We start from the raw sequence: 22809 nt of genomic DNA, 5'->3' as shown, positions 1-22809 counted from the left end.
TACATGGTTACTTGCCTCCTCTGGAGCGCTTGCTGCGTACTTCATTCAGAACCTGGTTAGGGCTGGGCGATATATCGCATCTTAGTGATACAATTATTGGGCAAATCATTTGGAAAAATCAAAAAAAATAAAATGAGTGAATATTGAATATATATCGAATGTTTTTATTTTTTTGATGGTCCTTGTGTTGCTTTTGTTTTAAGATCACCTTCTGGCTCCTCTGTGTTCACACACACACAAAAACACACACACACACACAGACACCATCTGCAAACAAAACCAAAATTGCACAGGCTCTCTTTTGCTCTCTTTTTGTCCTGTCACATAAGGACCTCTGCATGAATTGTTCCATGTGAGGTCCATTTTGTCAAGTTGCAAGTACCATGTTATGGCAACTGCTTAAATTTGGACTACACATTTTATAATTTGCAACAATAGCTGTTCTATATAAATACTTTTTTTGGTTTTCTTATGGGGGGAGAAAATCATGTTTTTTTTATTACTTAAATACAAATGCAAACATATAGAGATATATATCGAATATCGTAAAAATGTTGACAATATTGAGATATCAATTTTGTTTAATCGCCCAGCCCTAAACCAGGTGGACCTGTCACCTCTGCACTGACTGATGGTGAATTGTATCTGGAAACATGACTTGAGCATGCTTTAGTCAACAGTCATGTTTTCAGTTCCATCAGTCAGTGATGCTCTTAACTTTTCTTCAGTCTATAGCATGTGGTACAGTCTTTAGGATGTATTGTAACTAGGGGTGTAACAACATATCGTGGAACAATATATCGCAATATTTATTTATTTTTTTACAATATGTATCGTAGAGTTATGGCAATATTTTACTATATGACGTCCGTTTGATCCTATTGGTTGAGCTACCAGAACGCGATCTACTCTGCATCTGCGTCATGCGTGCATTCATTGCATTCTTAGAAATCGCTTGAACTGAGTTAACTAAATTGTATGTACAACAACAAAAATTTTGGCAAATGTTTAATGTTTTGGAAAACATCTGTCAATTGAACTTGTTTCATGAAAAATGTTGTTCAAAATATTGTGATACATATTGTATCGTACACCCAGTATTGTGATACGTATCGAATCCTGTGCTGAGTGTATCGTTACACCCCTAATTGTTACACAACTGGCTGCAAAGTACCAGGCCTCTCCAGAAAAAGGGATATTCACATGCCACTGGCACTGGGCTGTCTGTGTTGCCAAACAACTCTCAAAGGGCCTCAGTCGCTTACACAACATCTTTTTAAGGAACAAAACATGTCCTGTTCCATTTCCTTACATATTGTGACTTAACATTTTCCCCACATTTATAGAGTGTTATTGTCTAAAACAGTTTGTAATGGGTTACATTTAAATTCAATTTCCTGTCTGGAATCGGCCTAGTCTGTAGTGTTTTACAATCTAAATATTCTCTGTCTGCACGGTTAGTCTAACTCCTCCCCCTGTGTGCAGTGGATGTTACAGTCTAACTCCTCCCCCCGTGTGCAGCGGGTGTTACAGTCTAACTCCTCCCCCCGTGTGCAGCGGGTGTTACAGTCTAACTCCTCCCCCCATGTGCAGCGGGTGCTACAGTCTAACTCCTCCCCCCCGTGTGCAGCGGGTGTTAGTCTAACTCCTCCCCCCGTGTGCAGTGTGTGCGGAGGCCTTCAACCCAGATGACGAGGAGGAGGACACCGAGCCCAGAGTGGTGCACCCCAAAACAGACGAGCAGCGCTGTCGACTGCAGGAGGCCTGTCGAGACATCCTGCTGTTCAAAACCCTCGACCAGGTACGGACCCCCACACACACACACACACACACTCGCACGCGTCCCGAGAACCCCGGCGAGTCGTCCTGCACAGCCGCACCTTCCTCACCCTCCCCCCCCCCCCCCCTCCCCCTTTCTCCAGGAGCAGTTCTCAGAAGTCCTGGACGCCATGTTTGAGCTGCGGGTCCAGCCTCAGGATCACGTCATCGACCAGGGGGACGACGGAGACAACTTCTACGTTATTGAGAGGTGAGGTGTGGTGTGGGAGTGTTAAGGTGTGGGAGCGTTAAGGTGTGGGAGCGTTAAGGTGTGGGAGTGTTAAGGTGTGGGAGTGTTGGGGTGTGGGAGTGTTAAGGTGTGGGAGCGTTAAGGTGTGTGTGTGTGTTGTGCCGTGAGTCCCCGAGTGGGCTGCTAGGGCTTATTCCGAGCTCTCTAAGCCTCCTCGTCAGTCAGCCAGGCCAGCCCCACCTTCCCCAAAGGCTTAGTCTGGGGACACACGTCACACGATCGCGCATGACACACAAGAGAGACGAAACGCACACGTCACCAGGCATTCCAAACCTGCCCCCCCCCCCCCCCCCCCCCCCCACACACACACACACACCATGTCCAGGCCCCCGGGGGAAATGCCCCATCACCTGAAGGGACCGCATCCACAGACGCCAGCGATCAGCATCCTAATCCTCCCACTGCTGTTAAGGCTCCACCAGCCACGCCGGCTCAGGGGCGCCCACACAGCCAATCAGCCGCCGCCTCTTTACCAAAGGACGCAATAATCTCCCGGGCACGCGTGTAAGCCCCATCCCTCTCCGCTCCTCCCCGAGGCCAGGTCTAATCTCCCACCCCCCCCCAGGCTGCAGAGTGGCCCCCGGCAGGCAGGGCAACTTACAGGCCGCTGCTCGCCCACGGGGCCTTCTGTCGTTCCAGTTCCAACACACAAACCTTTAACCACGGTGACTTGGTGTGTCTCTCCCCCTCTCTCTCTCTCTCTCTCTCTCTCTCTCTCTCTCTCTCTGTCTCTCTCTGTCTCTCTCTCTCTTTCTCTATCTCTCTCTGTCTCTCTCCCCCAATCCTCCATGTCTCCTCCCTCCCCAGGGGCGTGTATGACATTGTGGTACAGAAGGACGGTGCGGGCCTGTGCGTGGGTCACTACGACAACAAGGGCAGCTTCGGGGAGCTGGCGCTCATGTACAACACGCCCCGCGCCGCCACCATCGTCGCCACCCAGGAGGGGGCGCTCTGGGGCCTGGTGAGACACGGCACCTGCAAGATGCCCCCCTCGAGCATGTCCTCCTCTCTCTCTCTCCCCTCCCACCTCTCCAGTCCTCTAATCCTCCTCTCTAGTCTCCTCCACCTCCTCCTCTCCCTTTCTTCAGACAGCCCTCTCCTCTTCTTCAGTGTCCTCCTTTTCGTTTCCTTTCTCTCCCGGGGAATGGGGCGGGGGGGGGGGGGGATGGGCCTGTGGCCTCCAGGGAGGAGGACTAGGGATCAGGGTGTTGTCGAAAGTCACAGCGCCTCACTGTGGCCACCGAGGAGGACTCCAGAGCAGCACGGCAAATTTTGCCAAGTTGAACATTTTCCTGGTATATGTGACGCGTGTGTGCTTGTGCGCAGGACCGGGCCACGTTCCGCAGGCTCATCTTGAAGAACAACGCGAAGAAGAGGAGGATGTACGAGGCCTTCATCGAGTCGGTGCCCCTGCTCAAGTCACTGGAGGTAAGGAGAGGGAGGCCTGGACATGACGCGGGAGCCAGTCCCAGCTAGGACTCTCTTTAGGTCTGGTCTTTCCTGTCAACCAAACGTCCCCTTCCTCCATCTCCCTCCATCCATCCCTCTCTCTCTCTCTCTCCCCCCCATCTCCCTCCCTCCCAGCTGTCGGAGAGGATGAAGATTGTGGACGTATTAGGCATGAAGCAGTTCTCTGACGGGGAGCGCATCATCATGCAGGTAAGAAGGCTCGTCCCTCTGCGGACGTCGGCCCCGCCAGGCTCCCCGTTGACGGCCCCGTCAGTGAGCCTGGACACTGACTGTGTCTGTGTCTCCTCCTCCCTCCTCCTCAGGGAGACAGGGCCGAGTGTTTCTACATCGTGGAGTCTGGAGAAGTCAAGATCATGATGAAGAGCAAAGTGAGTTCCCTCTCTTTCTCTCTCTCTCTCTCTCTCCCCGCCCTCTCTGTCCTCTCTCTCTCTCTGTTTCTCTCTCTCTGTCTGTCCCCCCTCTCTTAACCTCTCCCCCCCTCCCCAGACGAAGGCGTCCCAGCAGGACAACACGGAGGTAGAGATCACCCGCTGTAGCAGGGGGCACTACTTTGGAGAGCTGGCCCTGGTCACCAACAAGCCCCGCGCCGCCTCGGCGTACGCCGTGGGGGACGTCAAGTGCTTGGGTAACCACGCTCTCCTCTCTCTCTCTCTCCCCCCCCCCCCTCCCCCCTAATCCGTGTGTGAATCCAGCATGTGTTTGACAGTTTGGAAACATTTGTAATCGCGTGTGTGTGTGTCTTTGCAGTAATAGACATCCAGGCGTTTGAGCGTTTGCTGGGCTCCTGTAAAGAGATCATGAAGAGGAACATCGCTCACTACGAGGAGCAGCTGGTGGCTCTGTTTGGCTCCAGCATGGATCTGAGAGACTGAGGACTTTCTCTGTGCCTTTAAACACACACACACATTGACGAGCACCAACATAGGCATCGAGAGACACCCACTTAGCCTCTATAGTCCATCACTCATGCACATCCTCTTAGCCCAGTACACTCCTTTATAAGCTCAGTCATAGGTACATGCCTACACACACACACACACTTGTCCTCTGTCTGTCTCTGGATGAATGACATGCCCTGCTGCGCACACACACACCCTCATTGGAGCAAGGACAAAACACACACACACCTACAGACACAAACAGGTTTCCTCCTTTCTGTCCCTCACGTGCACACAGACAGTCATTTACACTTCTATTCAAACTCATTCAACCTCAGCCAAGGACACATTCTCTCACACACACACACACACACACACACACACACACACACACACACCTACATTTGCAAAAACAGACACCTGAAAGAAAAACGAAACAAACAAACAAAAAAATCGAGAGTAAAATAGAAACCTCAAAAATGCACCAACAAAAAAAAAGAAAGAAAAGATCAACAGAAGGTTTAAAAAGAGTTTTAGAAACATTTTATGGAAAAAAAGAAGCTTTGATAAAATATTATTTAAATAAAAAAGTGTTTCCTCTTTGAGGGTGAGTTATTTCAGACGCCCCTTCTGTTGTTGGTTCAGTTAGTGCATATGATCGTTATCACGGACACGTTCCTCTCCCAATCTCCACACGTTGTATTTGATTCATGTATTATTATTATTCTATGATGATTATGATTATATATATTTGTTATTTTGTTTTACTTTGACCAATAAAGAACCATCTCAGACAAATGTAAAACAAAAGAACCTAAAAAACAAACAAAAAAACAATAGTGCTTATTTCTCCTTGATTATTCTGAATGAGTTGTCCTGGATATAAATAAAGCTAACATTTTGTTAATCTTCTGTCTTCATTATTTGTATTGCATCATTTGAATGAATGGATGCCCCAATACCAAGTGAATGAAATTATTTAATGAATTAACTTGAATGGAAAGTCAAATCGCGTGCAAAGTGAACTCCAAACCTCTAGATGGAAGTGTTTTATATTGAGTACACGAGAGCACTTTCTTACATGTTGGATGCCAACCGTAGATCCGTCGAAGCCACGACATCATGCAACCATAGCGTCTAAAACCGATTCAGGATCAGCGGACACGCAGTACAGTCCCACAACCAAAGAGTTCCTGTCTCTGGGAGAAGGTTGAAAAACCGAACATGTACGTACAGTTTTGGTAGAAATGTTTTAATGCTGTCCACAGATAATTAAACGATTACAGATAGGCTACTTCTGTACGGTTGTGAGACAGTAGCCTACTACCAGAGAAACGATATCGTTTGTCTTCAGACGATGGCGCTTGGTTAACTCTTAACAGTCTGTCACTCCTACCCCCCTAAGATCATACCGTGATAAAATCGATCGATCATACACCACACACAAGCCTCAGGCCCTTGCACACTTAGTGCAACATTTTCGTATGTGTTTTTTCGCAATAGTCAGCATCAACATTCGGTGGCTCTGAATTGTCAACAACAACAAAAAAAACTCTAAAAATGCTGGCTATGGATGCGAAAAATGCAGAGAATCGAATCCGATCCGAACTTATTTTTTAACGTGCGAACATTTCGGACACGAATTTCGGACTGTGCAAAGGCCTATGGTACACTTGAAACGGGTACTTTTTGAGATGACGTGTACAATGCTGTCAATTTATAAGCCATATATGGTGATACGGACATCTCATTTAAATACTGGTCTAACCATTATTAGCAAGACATTTCATTTCCATGTGAATTTGCCATGTGAATTTGTAACGAGTAAACGTGCAGGCATATTGGATATGTCCTGCTCCTCTGCATTGAACATGCATAACTTTAAGGTAGGCTACATACATAGCCTACAGAACATGTTTGATAAAACACACACTGGACACTGTTAGTTTCCAAACAGGTTGTGATGAGAAGAACTGGCAATAGGGAAAAGTCTATTGACACATATTGTAGTTGCAAGAATAGAAACACAACACGTGTGATTTAAGATCTACAAGTTAACATTCACACAACTGTGTCACAGTGTCATGTCAGCAGCCTTAAACAGTTCACTTATAGAAAAGTTGAGTTTCTCCTAAGGACTCAATATTTGCACTTTCTGTGTGTGTTGGTGTGAGTGTGTGTGTGCGTGTCTGTGGTTGATGGACTGTCCTGTGTAATGGTTGCCTATCCGTTGGTTGCACTATTTCCTGTGTCCTGTTACAAAATGCCTTATTTGCACGTTTTCTGTCAGTCAGTCTTTGCGTCCTTCATAACCCTGTGCTGCTCTCCATCTCGATCAGGTAAGCCTGTAACCCTACTGCGGTTGAACCTTTTTCTCACCTTGAGAAACAGATATCTGTGCCATCTGGAGATCTGTGTCCATCTCCAGACGTGACCGTTGTAGCACCTTCGCTCGCCTAGTCTGGGGGAGTCAGGTGGCTGAGCGGTAAGGGAATCGGGCTAGTTATCTGAAGGTTGCCAGATCGATTCCCGTGCCACATGACGTTGTGTCTTTGTGATAGGCACTTCACCCTACTTGCCTCAGGGGAATGTCCCTGTACTTCCTGTACGTCGTGCTGGATAAGAGCGTCTGCTAAATGCTAAATGACTAAATGTAAATGTAGTCTGTCTCTCAGGCGATGTGGACTGAACCGATGCAAGCGTTGTTAAACTGTATGTCTCAGCTCTGACACTCATGCTGCTTGGGTGAGATTCATGCGTAACCCAGCCACTGTAGTTTCACCAACACAGACGCAAGAAGGTTTGCGTTGGTGAACGACTCCACCAGGGTTCGGACTGTGGAAGCTGTAGCCTGTGTGACACAGGAATGACTAGTCAGATAATGATGACTGTCTCTGCTTCCGGACAGGAAGGGATCGGGGATGTGTCCGAAAGCTTTTACAGCATTCTGTAGCCTCCTTCTCCTGTCTCAGCGATGTAGCCTAGGCAACATGGTCTTGGTCGGCAATGGGAACACGTTCCTTTTTTTTGCTCAGAAGTTCTCGCAAAGAAAAAAACGACTGCAAGCGGAACTCATAAGATGAGACGATAGGGCCTTCGGTGGAGGAACCCCGAGTTCCTCTGAGAACCGTCCGTAGCGCTATGCTGTGGTTTTGGTGTGATGTGCTGAAGAAATAATTCTCAAAAAATCACACCGTTGAGTAACGACCTACTTCCCCATTCCTGGATGTGAGAGAGATAGCCCACGCTGTGAAGACTCGGTATGTGGCTCGTCCTGCTCACCCTTTAGAAAAGGACATGCAAACTCTCTAGGACCCATGTCGAGAAAGATCGTTGTAAAGAAATGTCGGGTCATCAGTTGATGTTAGGAATACGTGTGATACCGAGTATTGCTAAACAAGTTGGTGTAACTTAGAATTATAAAATGGAGTCATTATATGAAACGTAGAGATGTGTATTAGGAAAACCACGTATGACTGCATAGAAAATGTTAGCCAGGGAAACCAGAGGAAGTAGTGAGTCTCTTCAACATCAATCCTGAAGGAGCCAGACTACATCACGAATGTACGTCACCACTAGACCCAGTAGTAGCTCTGTTTTCTGAGGCTAGTTGCAGGCAAGTTGAACTCTGAGTGAACTTGACGAAAGAAGGCCGTGACAGACCAAGGTGTATTCAGTAAACATAGTTTTATTTTGTTAAACTTGTTTCTTAGAATGGAACTCCCCCGAACCATGTAACATCAGCATGTAAATATACGTCATTTCTAGAATAAGATCCAAATGGAAACCCAGGGCATATCGTTTACGACCAACAATAGCACCAATGGTGATTTTGGGAATATGTGAGAATGTGTGATAGGTTTGTCAAAGGAGGGGGGTTGGAATATGTAAGTGAATAAAAGACAGAACTTGGAAGAGAGAATGTGGACACAGGACCGCGGTTTTGTCCCGCTGCTTTGTCTGTAATTAAAGCGTCTACGTGTTGGAAACTTCCACAAACTTGGTGTTGATTCATCTGAAGAGACAGTGAGCTTAAACATAAGATTTGACCACAAATTGAACAAGATAAATAAAACACTACAATGTCCTGCTGCACACTTTTAAATGTTGCATAGATTACAGGTCTAATCCAGTGTGGGGGGTAGGTCTAGGGAACAGTTGCTGACACACTGACTGTGTGTGTGTGTGTGTGTGTGTGTGTGTGTGTGTGTGTGTGTGTGTGTGTGTGTGTGTGTGTGTGTGTGTGTGTGTGTGTGAATGAGTGTGTGTGCATGAGTGTGTGTGTGCATGAGTGTGTGTGTGCATGAGTGTGTGTGTGTGTAGGGTTGGGAGTGTACCCTGACACAGCAGTCTCCATCAGTGTAGACATGTGGGCTCGTGGCTGGGCTATTTCTAGGAGCAGAGAACTGGAGACAGGGATATCAGAGTGGAGGCTGTAAAGACTGGCCCTAGCTCTGTTGAAATGTTTACTGCATGTCTTGAAATGGGGAACCTTCTTCCATCAATCCCTTGACCATGTGTGTCCTGTGTGTGTGTCCTGTGTGTGTGTGTGTGTGTGTGCCATGCTGTAGCTCTCCACTCTTGGCACGGTTTTACAGAGAGTCAGTTACAAGGAGAACGGGTTGAGATTAGACATGTGCTTTTGCCCTGGCTGTGATGCTGTGTGTCATCTGACATCACCTTGTGGAGGGTTATTAATATCCTGCATGACTGGACAACATCCATCCCACTCACACACACAAGCATGGAGGGAGGGCTCCTAGTGTTCTGACTGTCCACTCCTCTTGTCCTCCTCACCCCCCCCCCCCCCCCATCCTCTACTGTCCCCACCTCCACGTCTCCTCTCATCTCCGCTCCTTCCTTTCTGCCTCTCCCTCTCTCTCTCTCTGGGGCCATCCCCCAGGCGTGAGGAGGAGGAGGGTTCTAGGGTCAGGGCCATCCCCCTCCACCAACGCCCGGACCTGCTCATGCCGTGCGCCGACCTGGTGAACGCCGAGTGGCAGAGGAGTCGCGCCGCCCGCCTCCACGCCCTCCGGAAGTCCTGCCCGGGCTTCCCCGTCTGCCTCGTGCTGGTCCGGGGGGCCGAGGCCCTGGTGGGCCACGCCCGGCTCTCCCGCGTGGTCGGACGCAGCGACAGCCTCTTTGTGGAGTCGGTGGTGGTGTCCAAGGCGGAGCGGGGGCGGGGCTACGGCCGGACGCTGATGGAGGAGACGGAGGTGTACGCCCGGGGTCGTGGGTTCAAGCGCCTGTGTCTGACCACGCACGACAAGCAGCACTTCTACGCCCACCTGGGGTACCGCTTGTCAGCCCCGGTGCAGAACGCAGGCGCCATGACCAGCTTTGTGTCCATGGAGGTTCTGCAGAGGTTCTCCAGAGGGGTAGGGGGCAGCCAGGGGGAGGGGAACCAGGACCTGGAACCTGGAACGCTCATGACTGACTCGGGCACATTTACCCCTTTGCCACCTCCTGCTGGTACCCCCCCTCCACCTCCCCCTCCTCCTTTTGGTTACCCACCTCCACCTCCTCCCTCTGGTCCTCCACCTCCCCCACCTCCGCCTGCTGCTCCTCCCCTGCCTCCGCCGCCACTCTCAGGTCCGCCTCCACCTCTCCCTCCTCCGCCTCCAATTGGTCTTCCAACTCCCCCTCCTCCATACGTCCCCCCTCCTCCTCCTCCCCAGTTGCCAAGGCGACAGGTGGTCCAGACCCTGGAGGAGACCCCCTACAGAGACGCTAAAGGAATGCCCATCTTCTGGATGCACAAGGACATCTGACACCGGACACACACACACACAGTGGAGACTGACACAGTGGGGTGCAGGTCGTGGAGCGTGGACATCATGCGGACAGAGAAACTGACAGAGGAGGCGAAGAGGAGGGGGAGACGGAAGAGGAGGACAGGAGAACGACAGTGTTGCTCTCTTTCTGGTGGCTCGTTTGTCGTTAGCCGGCCTGCTAGAGGCTAAAGTTCTCCCGATGGCTAGACTTGAACTCGATAAACCTTATCGACTGTACTGTAGCTGACGACACACGGTGCAACTGAATTCAGTGCCTTTATTTGTGTAGACCTGCAATTTCTCACAGCCTCACGGCTCGGGGATGATGTCAGTCTTCCTGTCAGCTTGTGCCTAATGCTAGTCTTCCTGTTCTGTTCAGCCTCTTTCATTAACAGTGTCATCAACTCCCCTCTGTGTCGTGTTGTTCTAGGTTCCGTGTGGCAGCAGCTTTCGTATACAAAATGAGTCCATCTCCTTTCCCTCACTTGTCAATCATTGCTGCTGGAATTAAAAATGATGTTCAAATGAAACAAGGGGTTGTGTTTTGTGTTCCTGCCGAATCCTGCTGATGATAAATCATTTGACTTGTTACTGGAACCAGTATTTTTACAGTTTTCTTTTATATGTAACAGGTGTGTGTGTGTGTGTCATCCTCAGGAAGGACAAAGCCCTGGCCGGTGAGCAGCCATGTTGCTGTGTCGCCTCCTCCTCATCCTCCCTCCCTGGGTCTCCTTGGCTCCGTCCCCTGTAAAAGCGGCGGCCAGCCCCCAGTTCTCAGACACTCCCTTCACCGTGGTGTGGAACATGCCCACCGCCAGGTGCCACAGCCGTCACGGCGTCCACTTACCCCTCCCCTCCCTGGGCATCCTGGCCAACCGGCAGCAAAGCTTCCAGGGCCAGACCGTCAGCCTGTTCTACAAAAACCGCCTGGGCCTCTACCCCTACCTCAGCCGGGAAGGGCGCAGGGTCCACGGGGGAGTCCCCCAGAGGGCTGACCTGAGGGCCCACCTGTCCCGGGCCAGGGCCCAGCTCTCCTCTCTGCTCCGGCCTGGGTTCAGGGGCCTGGCTGTGCTCGACTGGGAGGCGTGGCGCCCCCTGTGGGCCAGGGACTTTGGCTCCAAGACGGCCTACCGACAGCTGTCCAAGGAGCTCGTGAGGAGGAGCCATCCAGAGCTGTCGCAGCAGGAAGTGACATCGCTGGCCAGGAAGGAGTTTGAGAGGGGTGCCAGGAAGCTCATGAGGGAGACTCTGCGGCTGGGGGTGAGTCTGCAACCGGGGGGGCTCTGGGGGTACTACGGCTTCCCTTCCTGCTTCAACGACCCCCCCACGACTGCACCACAACCAAGGCTAGGGGGCAACCATACCCACGTCTACACCGGCCACTGCCACCCCAGAACCAGGCGCATGAACGACCAGCTGGCGTGGCTGTGGGCCCAGTCCACGGCCCTCTACCCCAGCATCTACCTGCCCCGCCGGGTGGCAGGCTCCTCGGACGCTGCCCTCATGGTCCGTCACCGCCTGCTGGAGGCCTCCAGGCTGGCGTCTCAGCACGGCACTGCCACCCCGCCTCCCCCGGTGCTGCCCTACGCTCGACTGGCTTTTGTGCACACGCTCACCTTCCTTAATCAGGTACGGTAAGGGGTTGACTGGGCCCATCGCTGCTCTATCAAAGTTCGGGATCAGACCCGCAACTGAACCAGGCTGGAGGAAGTCATTTATAACAGGCCTCTAGTTAGACGGAATCCTCTCACCTCGGGTGTGTGCGTGCGCGTGTGTGTGTGTCTCAACAGACAGACTTGGAGCACACCCTTGGAGAGAGTGCTGCTTTGGGTGCAGCAGGGGTGGTCCTATGGGGAGAGATCAAGTTTGCCCGTTCAAAGGTTAGATCACCACAGACGTGGATAGAAACATGGAAAGTCAGGCTCTGTTGTTCAGGTTAAATGAATATTCTTTGTGTGTGTGTGTGCGTGTGTGTGTGTGTGTCTCCAGCGTCAGTGTGAGCTCCTGAGGGACTACCTGGGCTCTGTCCTCGGACGCTACATCCAGACCCTGAGGAACGATGTCATACTCTGCAGTCACAGGCGCTGCCACGGCAACGGCCGCTGTGCCCGCCGCGACCCTCTCTCCGATCACATGATCCCATCTACAACCTCAGATCCCACCCTGACCCCAGACCTCTCCCACAACCTGAGTGACCTCTATGACCACTTCCTGTGCCAGTGTTACCAGGGCTGGACAGGTGACACATGCCAGATGAAGACAGGGTCAAACACCAGCTAATGCCAATGTCTCAACTGATGAAACACAGTGTGATGACATCTAGACAGTAAGCAATACTGTCATTAAAGCTCCTCAACTACCTGAAGCTATTGTTTTATTCAGTGTACATGTACCCTATTTTGTGTTAGGATGACTCAGGCCCCCCAAAAAAGTGGAATTCATAAATCTTTAAATTGGAAGCGTTGTCATCAACAGAAAATCTGTATTTTCCTCACATGCTTACATAACAAAGTGTGTTGACATATTCACTACAGAAATACGCTTTTTTCCAACTGAAACGTTCACAATTCTATGAATCGTATTCTGTGATCAAGAAAGTTACTACTGAGAGATGCATTCAAGTTCAGTAAAGTGTAAAGCACCACACTGCAAGCCCACTGAGATCTAATCCTGTCTCCTCGCTGCTTGTCTTTGTAACACATTCCACCCAGGCTAGAGATAGTGGCTGTTTGTTGTATATCTATGGACAGCCTGTCCTCTTGTGCAGGGCCTCATCAAGCTGGAGGGCCAAAGCAGTGAGCTGGGGGATTTCTTTGGTGGAATCAGGGGGTTCGGTTTGTTTTGCCCCTCGGTGATCTTCATGGCCTCATGGTCGTCATGGAGGTCAGGTTATGTCTCAGGGCCTGCAGTTCCTGGATGAGCTGGGAGATCTCCATAGCAACGTCCTGCCTCTCTCGCACAGCCTCAGTCAGCATCCGGAGAGCGGTGCCCTGCTGGACTGGAGGAGTAACAGATTTAAACCATTTAGACCAAACACCCCTAATCTATCTCCTCCTTCATCAGTACCATCAACAATACCACCATCAGTACTATAAACAATACTACCATCAGTTCTATCAACAATACTATCATCAGTATTACCAACAATACTACCATCAGTACTATCAACAATACTACCATCAGTACTATCAACAATATTACCATCAGCATTATCTTCAGTACCATCAACAATACTACCATCACTACTATCCGCAGTACTTTGTGCTGCACTGTATTGCATCAGCAATACAAACAGCTACTATTAGCAGTAACATGAGTTGCACGAGACATCAGCTGTACTTGGAGCGGCACGTTCAGCAGGGTCTAATCTCTCACCCAGGAAGTAGAAGATGAGGACGAGTGTGAGCAGCAGGAAGAGCACGACGGCACAAGCCAGCCCAGAGCGGAAGGAGCTGGGCATCAACATGTCCACTAGCCTCCCCCACCCTCGCTTTGGATTAGCGGACGGTGAGTTCGGCAGGCAGACGATCCCATTGGCGGAGGGGATCTGAAGGGGAGGAGGCCTCCTGATGCCTGTGGGGGCGGATGGGCGGACAAATCAACAAGACAGATAGAGAGAGACGTTTAGTGACATCACCCCCCCTAACTCAGGGATATCCTCTTCAACTTAAACCCATGGTTGTGGTTGTGATATTGGGTGTATGTGGAGCCCATTTTTGTGACTGTGGTGGCGTTCTGGGTGTGTTGAGGGGAGCCAGCCATTGGGGTTGCGGTATTGTTCGGACCATGAAAGTGTAGCTAACCTTTGTGGTTGTGGTATTGTTCTGGGTGTGTGCGGTGCAGGTCATTTATAGACTCTACGGAATGTAGCTCGATCTCAGTCAGGTCCCGGTCACTGATCCGTACAAACGCTGGAGTGGCCGGGGACGAAGGAGGCTGAGACATGACTGTGAAGAGAGGGATGGAGGGAGAGACACAGAGAAAAGAGAGATAAGGCGTGTGAAAAAAAAAAACCCCACCCCCCCCGTCATAGGTAGAACTGTGCTTCTGTCATAGTAGGCGTCACAAGAACTAGGCTATTATTGATTGACTGAAACGGTTATTAACTAATGGAGGTTGGACTCTACACCAGGAGCAGCTCTGTTACATACTTTGTTTCATTTAGTCCCGCCTCACACACACTCTTAAAAACACGATCACACACACACACACACACATAGAGAAACAACGGCACCTGGAGCCTTACCTTCGGGTAACAAGAAACACACTGCAGAGTGTAGAGGTCATGTATGTGTCTGTGCGTCCTCACACACAGTCGTCTGCGCTCAAATCCAGGACAAGGTTAGTTATGCTCCCATGCACCCTGGGCTGAGTTGAAGTTGTTGTCTCAATGGCAGACGTGTTCAAAACCCAACAAAGACTCCACAGCGACGTCCAAACTTTTCTGAACGGTCCAGGTTAGATTCCCAAAACTTGGAAAAGCTTCCACAAAACAGGTGGAGCAGAGTTTTAGTCCACCGGAAAAATCCACAGTTATAAACAAAACATTTCAGTTGTACCTCCTCTCCAGTAGTCCAACCGAAGCAATACAATTTCTGTCTCTGTTTCTCAATGTTTGTGAGACCCTACTCAACCAGCTGGCCAGCGCCCTGCCCTACTCCTCTCCCAGACCCCCAGACCCAAAATAAATCCTGGGACCAGGGCTATTAATAGCTGCTACAGGGGCCTGGCATGATTCAATCATCCAAGACAAGCCCATCCCATCAACACTCCACTTACTGTTTGTGGATCAAAACATGTTCATATTCTGGTAATGTCATGTAGGAAGTTAAGACTATATTTGATTCTTTCTATACTATATAGCCTACTATTATTCATATTATTCATAAAGACCAGTCTGCAGTGGAGATCAATTGCTATAACCTCATACTTTACATTATGGTTTATTCGTCTACAATTGGCTCAATATATCATATCAAAACATTGGACCGTTTTGTGGGCCATCAAAAAATGAATACAAGTGTTAAAGCAAGAATAAAGGACCCGAGCTTCATGCATCACCGAGGATCATTCCCTGGAATGTTGACTATCATTCTGAGGAATGGATTCATTCTTAGTAGACTACATTTCCCGACAGACCTCGCAGTGGTCAGGGTCGCTGTTTTGCACAGAACGCAGAATTCTTGAAAGAGTCCAAAGAGTTGACGACATTGAGGTTTTAGGTGAATAGTGACTCTTTGGTCAGGAAAACAAGAAATTATGTGGTCTAGGTTATTAAGTGGCGGACGGGTCGGGTTTGGTGTACGGGCATCGAGACAGTGTTTCCCCAGCGCTGGATCTGAAACAGCAGGAAAGCAGTTGCAGAGACATGCTTCAAGTTCAGAGGTGGGTACCGACTAATGGTAGTTTTTTTTCCAACCTGCAATGGCATTCTCTTATGCACACGCTATGCAAACAACCCAACCAGGAATGTGACTGTTTTATACAGCATCTTTCTTCCAAAATGGGGCGAAATCCGGTGGACTATTGTAGGTATCATTTTATTCACCGGCAAAGCACAACTATAGTTTTAAGCAACATCATTGTTGTTGTACTCGGAAAAATGATAGAGCACACTGTTTCAATAATCATTTCATTTGTGTCACGTTCACGCATGCAAAGCAAATTCGGTGCATCTGTCCCAGCCCCGCAGCCCCTAGCCGTCGCTTGGCTGGCTTCAGTTGATGATTTTATTAGAACCACGAGAGTGACTTCTTATGTCAAGGGAGTTGAGGCTCAGTCCCGTTCTAAATGAATGAACACTCCCATTATTTGAATGGAATCTTATACATTATATGATTGAGTTCCTTTCTCTATACCAGAGGGTTAACCTAACACCCTAACACCAAAGTGTAGAAACTGGACAGCATTTTCTTCACAGAACATTCATGTTGGTTCATCTGAAAGAGGCAAGAATAGAATAGCCACACTCCTGTTGAGTGCTAAAGGCTCTTCTGATAAAATGTTTGAGGGATGAGAATTGAAGTGTTGGAATCACACAGTGTTCATGACAAGATGTGATTAGGTCTACTGTTTCAGCTAAGTTTGTACTGACAGTGATTGATGAATCAGTTGAGTAAGGGGGGTTAAGCAGGCCTTAATGTCCCCTGCTCACATCCCAGTAGAGATTGCGTCTCTACTAGACTGCTGTAGTAGCCTGATGACTTTGGACTGACTTCCGACAACCTCCAACATCCCAGGGTGCACTGCTCGCTGATAAGACCCGGCGGCGTCTGGTTTGATGGACAAAGGTCTCCATCATAGAGTAGAATATTATACATTTCTGAAGTCCAGAAGTTGATAGATTCTCATAAACCCTGTCCACTCTTCGTCAGGGTGCAGTAGTTGATGTGATGAAACACTGGATATTTGTCACAGGACATAATTGTATTAACCTTTTATATAGTTGGTTGAACCATGGGTCATAATGTGTATATATAGGCTTAATAGGACCATGTGTGTGTCTGTGTGTGTGAATCATATCTGTACATAACCATGTCTGTGTTTAAACTATATTCATATGGGACCATATATGTGTATGAACCATATAGGACTATGTATCTGTATGAACCATATACGACTATGTCTCTGTATGAACCATACAGGACTATGTCTCTGTATGAACCATATAGGACTATGTCTCTGTATGAACCATATAGGACTATGTCTCTGTATGAACCATATAGCACTGTGTCTGTGTATGAACCATATAGCACTGTGTCTGTGTATAAGCCATGGGTCATATAGGACCGTGTATATAAACCCTGTCTCTACACGACCATGTCTGGGCAGGCCTCCATGAAGAAGACGGCTCTGTTTGACTACCACCGCCAGCAGGGAGGCAAGATGGTGGAGTTTGCAGGTTGGAGTATGCCTGTGCAGTACAAGGACAGCCACATTGTGTCTCACATGCACACAAGGCAACACTGCTCTATATTTGATGTCAGCCACATGCTACAGGTAGGTGTGTGTGAGTGTGTCTCTGTGTGCATTTGTGTGTGTGTGTGTGTTTTAACTGATCCTCCCACTATGTGTCCTTGCCAGACCAAAGTCCATGGGAGGGACAGGGTGAAGTTCATGGAGTCCCTGATTGTAGGAGATGTTGCTGAGCTGAAGGACAACCAGGTGAGAAGAGACATTTTAGATTCTGACATTCATTTGAATTCACACGTCACTTTCTATTCATGAGGAATTCAAAGGATTCTCATGGATTTGATAGGTTACAGACACTAAGGAGGACAGAACACAATGTCCACACTGCCTTTGACAACTGAGATGGAGCAGTATTTCACCACCTGACCACCTGTCTCTTCGCTTGGGTATAAATGTAATATGAAGGACTCTTACAGTCATCTTATGTACCAGGCTACCACACAGAAGAAGACTGCACCTGTACCCATGGTTCCTAATGTGTGCAGACAGTGACTGGTAGATCTGACGTCAATCTTTGCATGCATAAGTCATACGGGCAGCCTGCTAAGACATCCATCTCTCGTTGATATCTGTCGACATACAACGTCAGGTGTATTTTGGGGTCAACAGAAAACACCTCAGAAGCTTTCGTTTCAAACGACCACCGTGTCGGTGCAGGAGTATACTCTCTCTCACACACACGCTCACACACACGGTTGATGTGTTTCTCTCTCTCCATATCCCAAGGGCGCACTGTCGCTCTTCACCAATGAGCAGGGTGGAATCATGGATGACCTCATCGTCACTAAGACGGACCAGGGCTACCTCTATGTGGTTTCCAACGCCGGCTGTGCTGACAAAGACTCCGCCAACATGAAGGTCAGGAATCCGAGGCCCACATGACCCAACAGTGCAGGTCCCATGTGTGTTGTCTTGCCATGTATGATATTGTGTGCGTGTGGCGTTGCAGGCCAAGCTGGCGGAGTTCAAAGCAGCAGGTCATGATGTGGATCTGGAGTTCTTGGAGGAGTCTCTGATTGCTGTGCAAGGCAAGGCTCCAGATGTTCTCCTCACTCAGGGAATGACTCAGGATCTCCTGATTTCTAAGGCTGTGTGTGTGTGTGTGTGTACGTGTGTGTGTGTGTGTGTGTGTGTGTTTATAGGCCCTTCCATGGCCCAGGTGCTCCAAGAGGGCCTGTCAGATGACCTCAGCAAGCTGACCTTTATGACCTCCACGCTGGCCATGGTGTTTGGCATCCCGGGCTGCAGGGTCACCCGCTGTGGCTACACTGGAGAGGATGGGGTGGAGGTGGGGCTGTCTATCCGTCTCTCTTTCCCTCAGTCCTTCTTTCTCGCGTTTTTCTTCATTTTCTCTTTACCTTTGCTGCCTATCTCAGTGGCCAGTGGTATCTTTCCTCCCCAGATCTCTGTCCCGACGTCCAGCGTGGTCGCCCTGACGGAACGACTGCTGGCCCACAGCGAGGTCAAGCTGGCCGGGCTGGGCGCACGCGACAGTCTGAGGCTGGAGGCGGGCCTCTGTCTCTACGGCAACGACATTGATGAGAACACAACTCCAGTGGAGGGCACCCTAGTATGGACCATAGGTGATGACCCTGGAGCCTACCTCCTAACCTCTGACCTCAGTCTAGTAAACACCGACCCCTAACCCAATCTAGAGTGACCCAAAAAAGTTTACCCTGGAGCCAAACAATGTGCTACTAGCCCAGCCTATTGTGGGCATAAGTGTCAAACCCAGCTATCATTCTCGAATCTATCTGTTAGCTGTTGTTCCAATGCTGACTGTGTGTTACCATGGTTGCACCTGACGATGTTTGTTTACGTTGTGTGTCTGATTGGCCTGTGTAGGAAAGAGGCGTCGCCAGGCAAGGGATTTCCCCGGCGCTGACATTATCGTGCCCCAAATTAAGGCCAAGACCGCCAGGAAGAGGGTGGGGCTGGTGTCCACTGGCCCACCTGTCAGAGGCCACACCCCCATCCTAAGCCCAGAAGGAAAGGTCATAGGTCGGTCTAACCTATAGCTACTTGCTAAAGATAAGGGGTGTTCAATCCTGGTCCTTGAGAGCCCCTGTCCTGCATGTTTTAGATGTTTCCCTGCTCCAGCACACTTGATTCAAATGAATGGGTTGTTATCAAGCTCTGTGGAAGCCGGGTAATGACCATTCATTTTGCAGGATTGACCACCCCTGCTAGATAGTATAATGCTGGGGACACACTAAACTATTTTTTTCATCTTATAAGATTTTCAAACTGTGAGAGACCACAAACATGAGGACAAAAAATCCTAGATTTAGCCGTTTTGCTCCTACAGTGTGTGGTCACTCTTAACACACCTCCTACCAAGGGAACATCTGATAAAATAATCTGTGGAACCATAGTTGATGGGAAACCATCCACCCAGAAGTATCATACAAAGCTATGCAAATATATTGAAAACGCTACTCAGGAGCTGAGAGCACTTTAAAGCAAAACACCACTGAAAGTCTCCAAAACTGATTTGGGTGCCAAAATCTGGTCAGTAGTATGTGGATAGGATGAAATACAGTTGATTTGAGCCAGTTTGGCCTGTTTTAGGCAGACATATAAGCACTGTCATGTAATGTGTGGCACTGAAGTAAGCATGACATAACTGGCTAGTAACACCCCATTTCAATGCCAAAACCCTTTCCCCATGTAAAAACCATCAAGATTAACATGGTAGAATAGTCATAGTTGATGGGAAACCATTCACCCAGAAGTATCATACAAAACTATGCAAATATATTGAAAACGCTACTCAGGAGCTGAAAAGCACTTTAAAGCAATACAACACTGAAGATAATCAGGACATTACCTAGGATTATCGGAAGGGCCGAAATCGGCCTGATTATCCTGTGGTGTGTCCCCAGCATAAGAATGACCATGAAGTGATGTAAGAGTTTGCCCACACTGCAGACACATGCATATTTACCAATTAGGTTTTAGCAGATGCTTTTATTTAAAGTGGTGGATAAAAGTGCATATAGTCCAACTGGACTAATAACTTATTAGTTCAACTTAATACATTTAGTTTAACTAAACCTTTTTCTGCATGTTATATTTTAGATGTTGTTACAGTACTGTCTTGTAGACTCCACTTACTGATAGTGTACTTGTGTTGCATTTTCCTATCATAAAAATGATGGAATATTGTTGTTCAGATAATGCGATCAGTTCTAATCACTCAAATACTGTTAGAACAGTGTACTTCTGATCCTTGATTATCTGCTAAACTTCCTAAATGAACTATTTGTATGAATTTTTCAAGTGTAAATATAGTAAGAGCAGCAGATAATCATTGACCAGTGTAGTTTTAACAGCATTACAGTCCTAGACAAATCTCTCCTCCTATAATGAGTAAGTTGGACACTAGTTTATCAAGTCAAATATATCCTTATTTTACACCTTATATTAAACGTAGTAGCACACTGAAGTCTATGGATGATGGTAACTAAGTGTGAATGGGATGTGAATAAGATCAAATCCTGTCTTGTCTCACAGGTGAGGTTACCAGTGGCTGCCCCTCCCCCTGCCTGAAAAAGAATGTTGCCATGGGTTACGTGGAGGCGGCATACAGTAAGAACGGAACACCGGTGAAGGTGGAGGTCAGGAAGAAGGCTGTTGACGCCATCATCAGCAAGATGCCATTTGTGCCCACCAACTACTACACTGGCCAATAGGCTGTGCTGTCTGTTCATCGTGCTGTCTGTCTATCGTCCTGACTGACTGACTGACTGACTGACTGGCTGTGCTGCCTGTTTGTGCCATCAATAGTTGTGATCAATCTAACTGTATTAGGGTATTAGGAAAGGATGTGTTTAAGCACACTGTCTCTAATCAGGGTCTCCCTTCTGTGAGTAAATACTCCCATCTCATGTTCAGGGTGAGTATTACACCTTAAACCACAGGAGGGAGTGCAATGCCCTCCATAGAACCTGAGTTGGCAGAATGTTCCAGTCCAACTCCAGGTTAATCAAGGTATGAAGGTTACAAGGTAACATCCTCCCACTCTGTAAAACGTGGATTTCCTTCGGGTTTTGTCTCAGAGGTTCATGCAGAACTTGTAGACCAGCAGATTGCACTGGACACATGACATATCACTGACTCAAACTTTTTAACTATTCTTTATCTTTCTGATATGATCATGAATCTGAACTTGAATTTTGAAGTTGAAGTGACACACGATAGTTTGTGTGTCATATTCGTTTACTAATGACTAATTTTCAAAGGTGTATGTTTGTATCAGCAAGACCAAACACAGTTCCAGATTATTCCAAATGGCCCTTTTGATATTTTTTATAGTCCTTGTAATTACAGCTTGCAGTACTACAATAGTTTTCCCATCACTACCTGGCCACTCTTCTCTTATTTTTTTTTAAATGTCTTCGCAGTATTATGAAGTATTAAGGGGCCAACTATCCATAAGATTTATAATTTCCTTATACACTTTACTTACAAAAGCTTATATGCTTAAAGGAAGTAGATACTGTAATAGCTTAATTTGTTTCCATGATGTACTACTGAAAATATTTTTTTTCATGTTTTTAATTTAAATTAAATTTGATGTATTTAAATATTAATTTGGACTATATCATTGTATTTTAGAAAGCTTTCATTAATCTATATTCAATAGCAGTGTACCGTTGTTTTGTCTACAGAGATAGGCTAATACAACCGATGTGTTATCTATGCGGTTTAGTTTACATTATTGAAGTGTATAGTAGCCTATGTAAAATAAGTGATTTAACGTTTAAAGATGACAATGTTGTTGAGAAGCACTTTTTGTCATATTTGCCGAAATAAACTTAATATCTTGATAGAACCAATAAGCTACATCTAAAGGTTTGACGGTGTGAAATCCATCCTACATTGGTGGGCGTCGCAGGACTGAAATAAACACGACAAATCATTAAGACCGACAGTAATGATCAGACGGGCTACCTGTCTGTCCACCTTCCTACCTGCGCGCACTGCAGTCAATACGCTTTACTATGTTTTCAACCAGCTAGGCAGAGGTACGCTATTATTAGGCTAACATTCGAACTAGAGGCACAACCATGGGTGAGAAAGAGCAGGCAATAAATCCGGTTCCAGATTTCACAGTTAAAAGATGAAAGAGAAAACAGACATTAGTTGAAAGGGTTAAACTGTACTATGAAATGTCCTAATATAGGCTACTAACGTTAGCAATATTTATTTTCATTTTGATAGTGTTGTGTGTGTAGGCTACATGTGAATGGTATGGAGCTAGAAAGCTGACAAAAGCATCTGAATTTGAATGACAATTCTGAAATATTTGTGTGTCGAATTTCATAAAACTGAAATATTTTGCTGTTGAATATATAATATCTGAATTATTTGTATGCCGAATTTAATAAAACGGACTTATTTTGATCGAAAAATACAAATTGCAGGAATTCAGATTCTTGAAATTCAGATTCTTGAAATTCAGATTCTTGAAATTCAGATTGCTGAAATTCAGATTGCTGAAATTCAGGTTCTTGAAATTCAGATTGCGGAAATTCAGATTGCGGAAATTCAGATTTTGTATGAACTAGGCCAAATGTGAAACAGTTTGCCTTCACAGGGAAAAGTAGCCAATTTCAGAACGACCGAATCTAGACATTCTCTG

General features: G+C 47.5%; 5 protein-coding genes across 6 annotated transcripts; 4 read left to right on the top strand and 1 right to left on the bottom strand.

Annotated features, from left to right (window-relative positions):
- Nucleotides 1-1651: 1651 nt before the first annotated feature.
- prkar2aa (protein kinase, cAMP-dependent, regulatory, type II, alpha A) lies at nucleotides 1652-5323 on the top strand (the record flags this gene model as incomplete). The annotated part of the gene is made up of 8 exons (XM_047039436.1): nucleotides 1652-1801; nucleotides 1923-2029; nucleotides 2876-3029; nucleotides 3395-3496; nucleotides 3653-3727; nucleotides 3841-3906; nucleotides 4025-4163; nucleotides 4286-5323. Coding segments are annotated over 8 exons (918 nt in total), but the record flags the coding sequence as incomplete, so codon positions are not given.
- A 79-nt stretch (nucleotides 5324-5402) lies between these two features.
- Nucleotides 5403-10810, top strand: LOC124480293 (N-alpha-acetyltransferase 80). Its single transcript, XM_047039435.1, has 3 exons — nucleotides 5403-5642; nucleotides 9320-9959; nucleotides 10005-10810. Coding segments are annotated over exons 1-3 (825 nt in total). The 5' UTR covers nucleotides 5403-5640; the 3' UTR covers nucleotides 10188-10810.
- On the top strand, nucleotides 6717-12755 carry hyal3 (hyaluronidase 3). Of its 2 annotated transcripts, none has more exons than XM_047039702.1 (4): nucleotides 6717-6755; nucleotides 10848-11819; nucleotides 11981-12070; nucleotides 12180-12755. In XM_047039702.1, the coding sequence occupies exons 2-4, from the start codon at nucleotides 10878-10880 to the stop codon at nucleotides 12468-12470; spliced, it is 1323 nt and encodes a 440-aa protein (XP_046895658.1). In that variant the 5' UTR covers nucleotides 6717-6755; nucleotides 10848-10877; the 3' UTR covers nucleotides 12471-12755. The 2 variants fall into 2 exon arrangements, with proteins under 2 accessions (XP_046895658.1, XP_046895659.1); XM_047039703.1 differs by lacking the exon at nucleotides 6717-6755 and adding an exon at nucleotides 7018-7676.
- Nucleotides 12656-14873, bottom strand: si:dkey-20d21.12 (uncharacterized protein LOC556245 homolog). Its single transcript, XM_047039705.1, has 4 exons — nucleotides 14437-14873; nucleotides 13994-14137; nucleotides 13566-13763; nucleotides 12656-13188 (listed from the first exon to the last, which is right to left on the bottom strand). The coding sequence occupies exons 2-4, from the start codon at nucleotides 14133-14135 to the stop codon at nucleotides 13049-13051; spliced, it is 480 nt and encodes a 159-aa protein (XP_046895661.1). The 5' UTR covers nucleotides 14136-14137; nucleotides 14437-14873; the 3' UTR covers nucleotides 12656-13048.
- Nucleotides 14874-14982: 109 nt separating this feature from the next.
- Nucleotides 14983-22366, top strand: amt (aminomethyltransferase). Its single transcript, XM_047039704.1, has 9 exons — nucleotides 14983-15575; nucleotides 17022-17189; nucleotides 17274-17354; nucleotides 17889-18020; nucleotides 18112-18190; nucleotides 18305-18450; nucleotides 18565-18745; nucleotides 19008-19163; nucleotides 20679-22366. The coding sequence occupies exons 1-9, from the start codon at nucleotides 15450-15452 to the stop codon at nucleotides 20855-20857; spliced, it is 1248 nt and encodes a 415-aa protein (XP_046895660.1). The 5' UTR covers nucleotides 14983-15449; the 3' UTR covers nucleotides 20858-22366.
- The last annotated feature ends 443 nt before the right edge of the window (nucleotides 22367-22809 follow it).

The sequence above is a fragment of the Hypomesus transpacificus genome, chromosome 18 (assembly GCF_021917145.1).
Source record: "Hypomesus transpacificus isolate Combined female chromosome 18, fHypTra1, whole genome shotgun sequence".
In the NCBI taxonomy this organism is placed as follows: domain Eukaryota; kingdom Metazoa; phylum Chordata; class Actinopteri; order Osmeriformes; family Osmeridae; genus Hypomesus; species Hypomesus transpacificus.
Note: the sequence above shows the minus strand (reverse complement) of the source record. Positions and strands in the feature narration are given on the sequence as shown.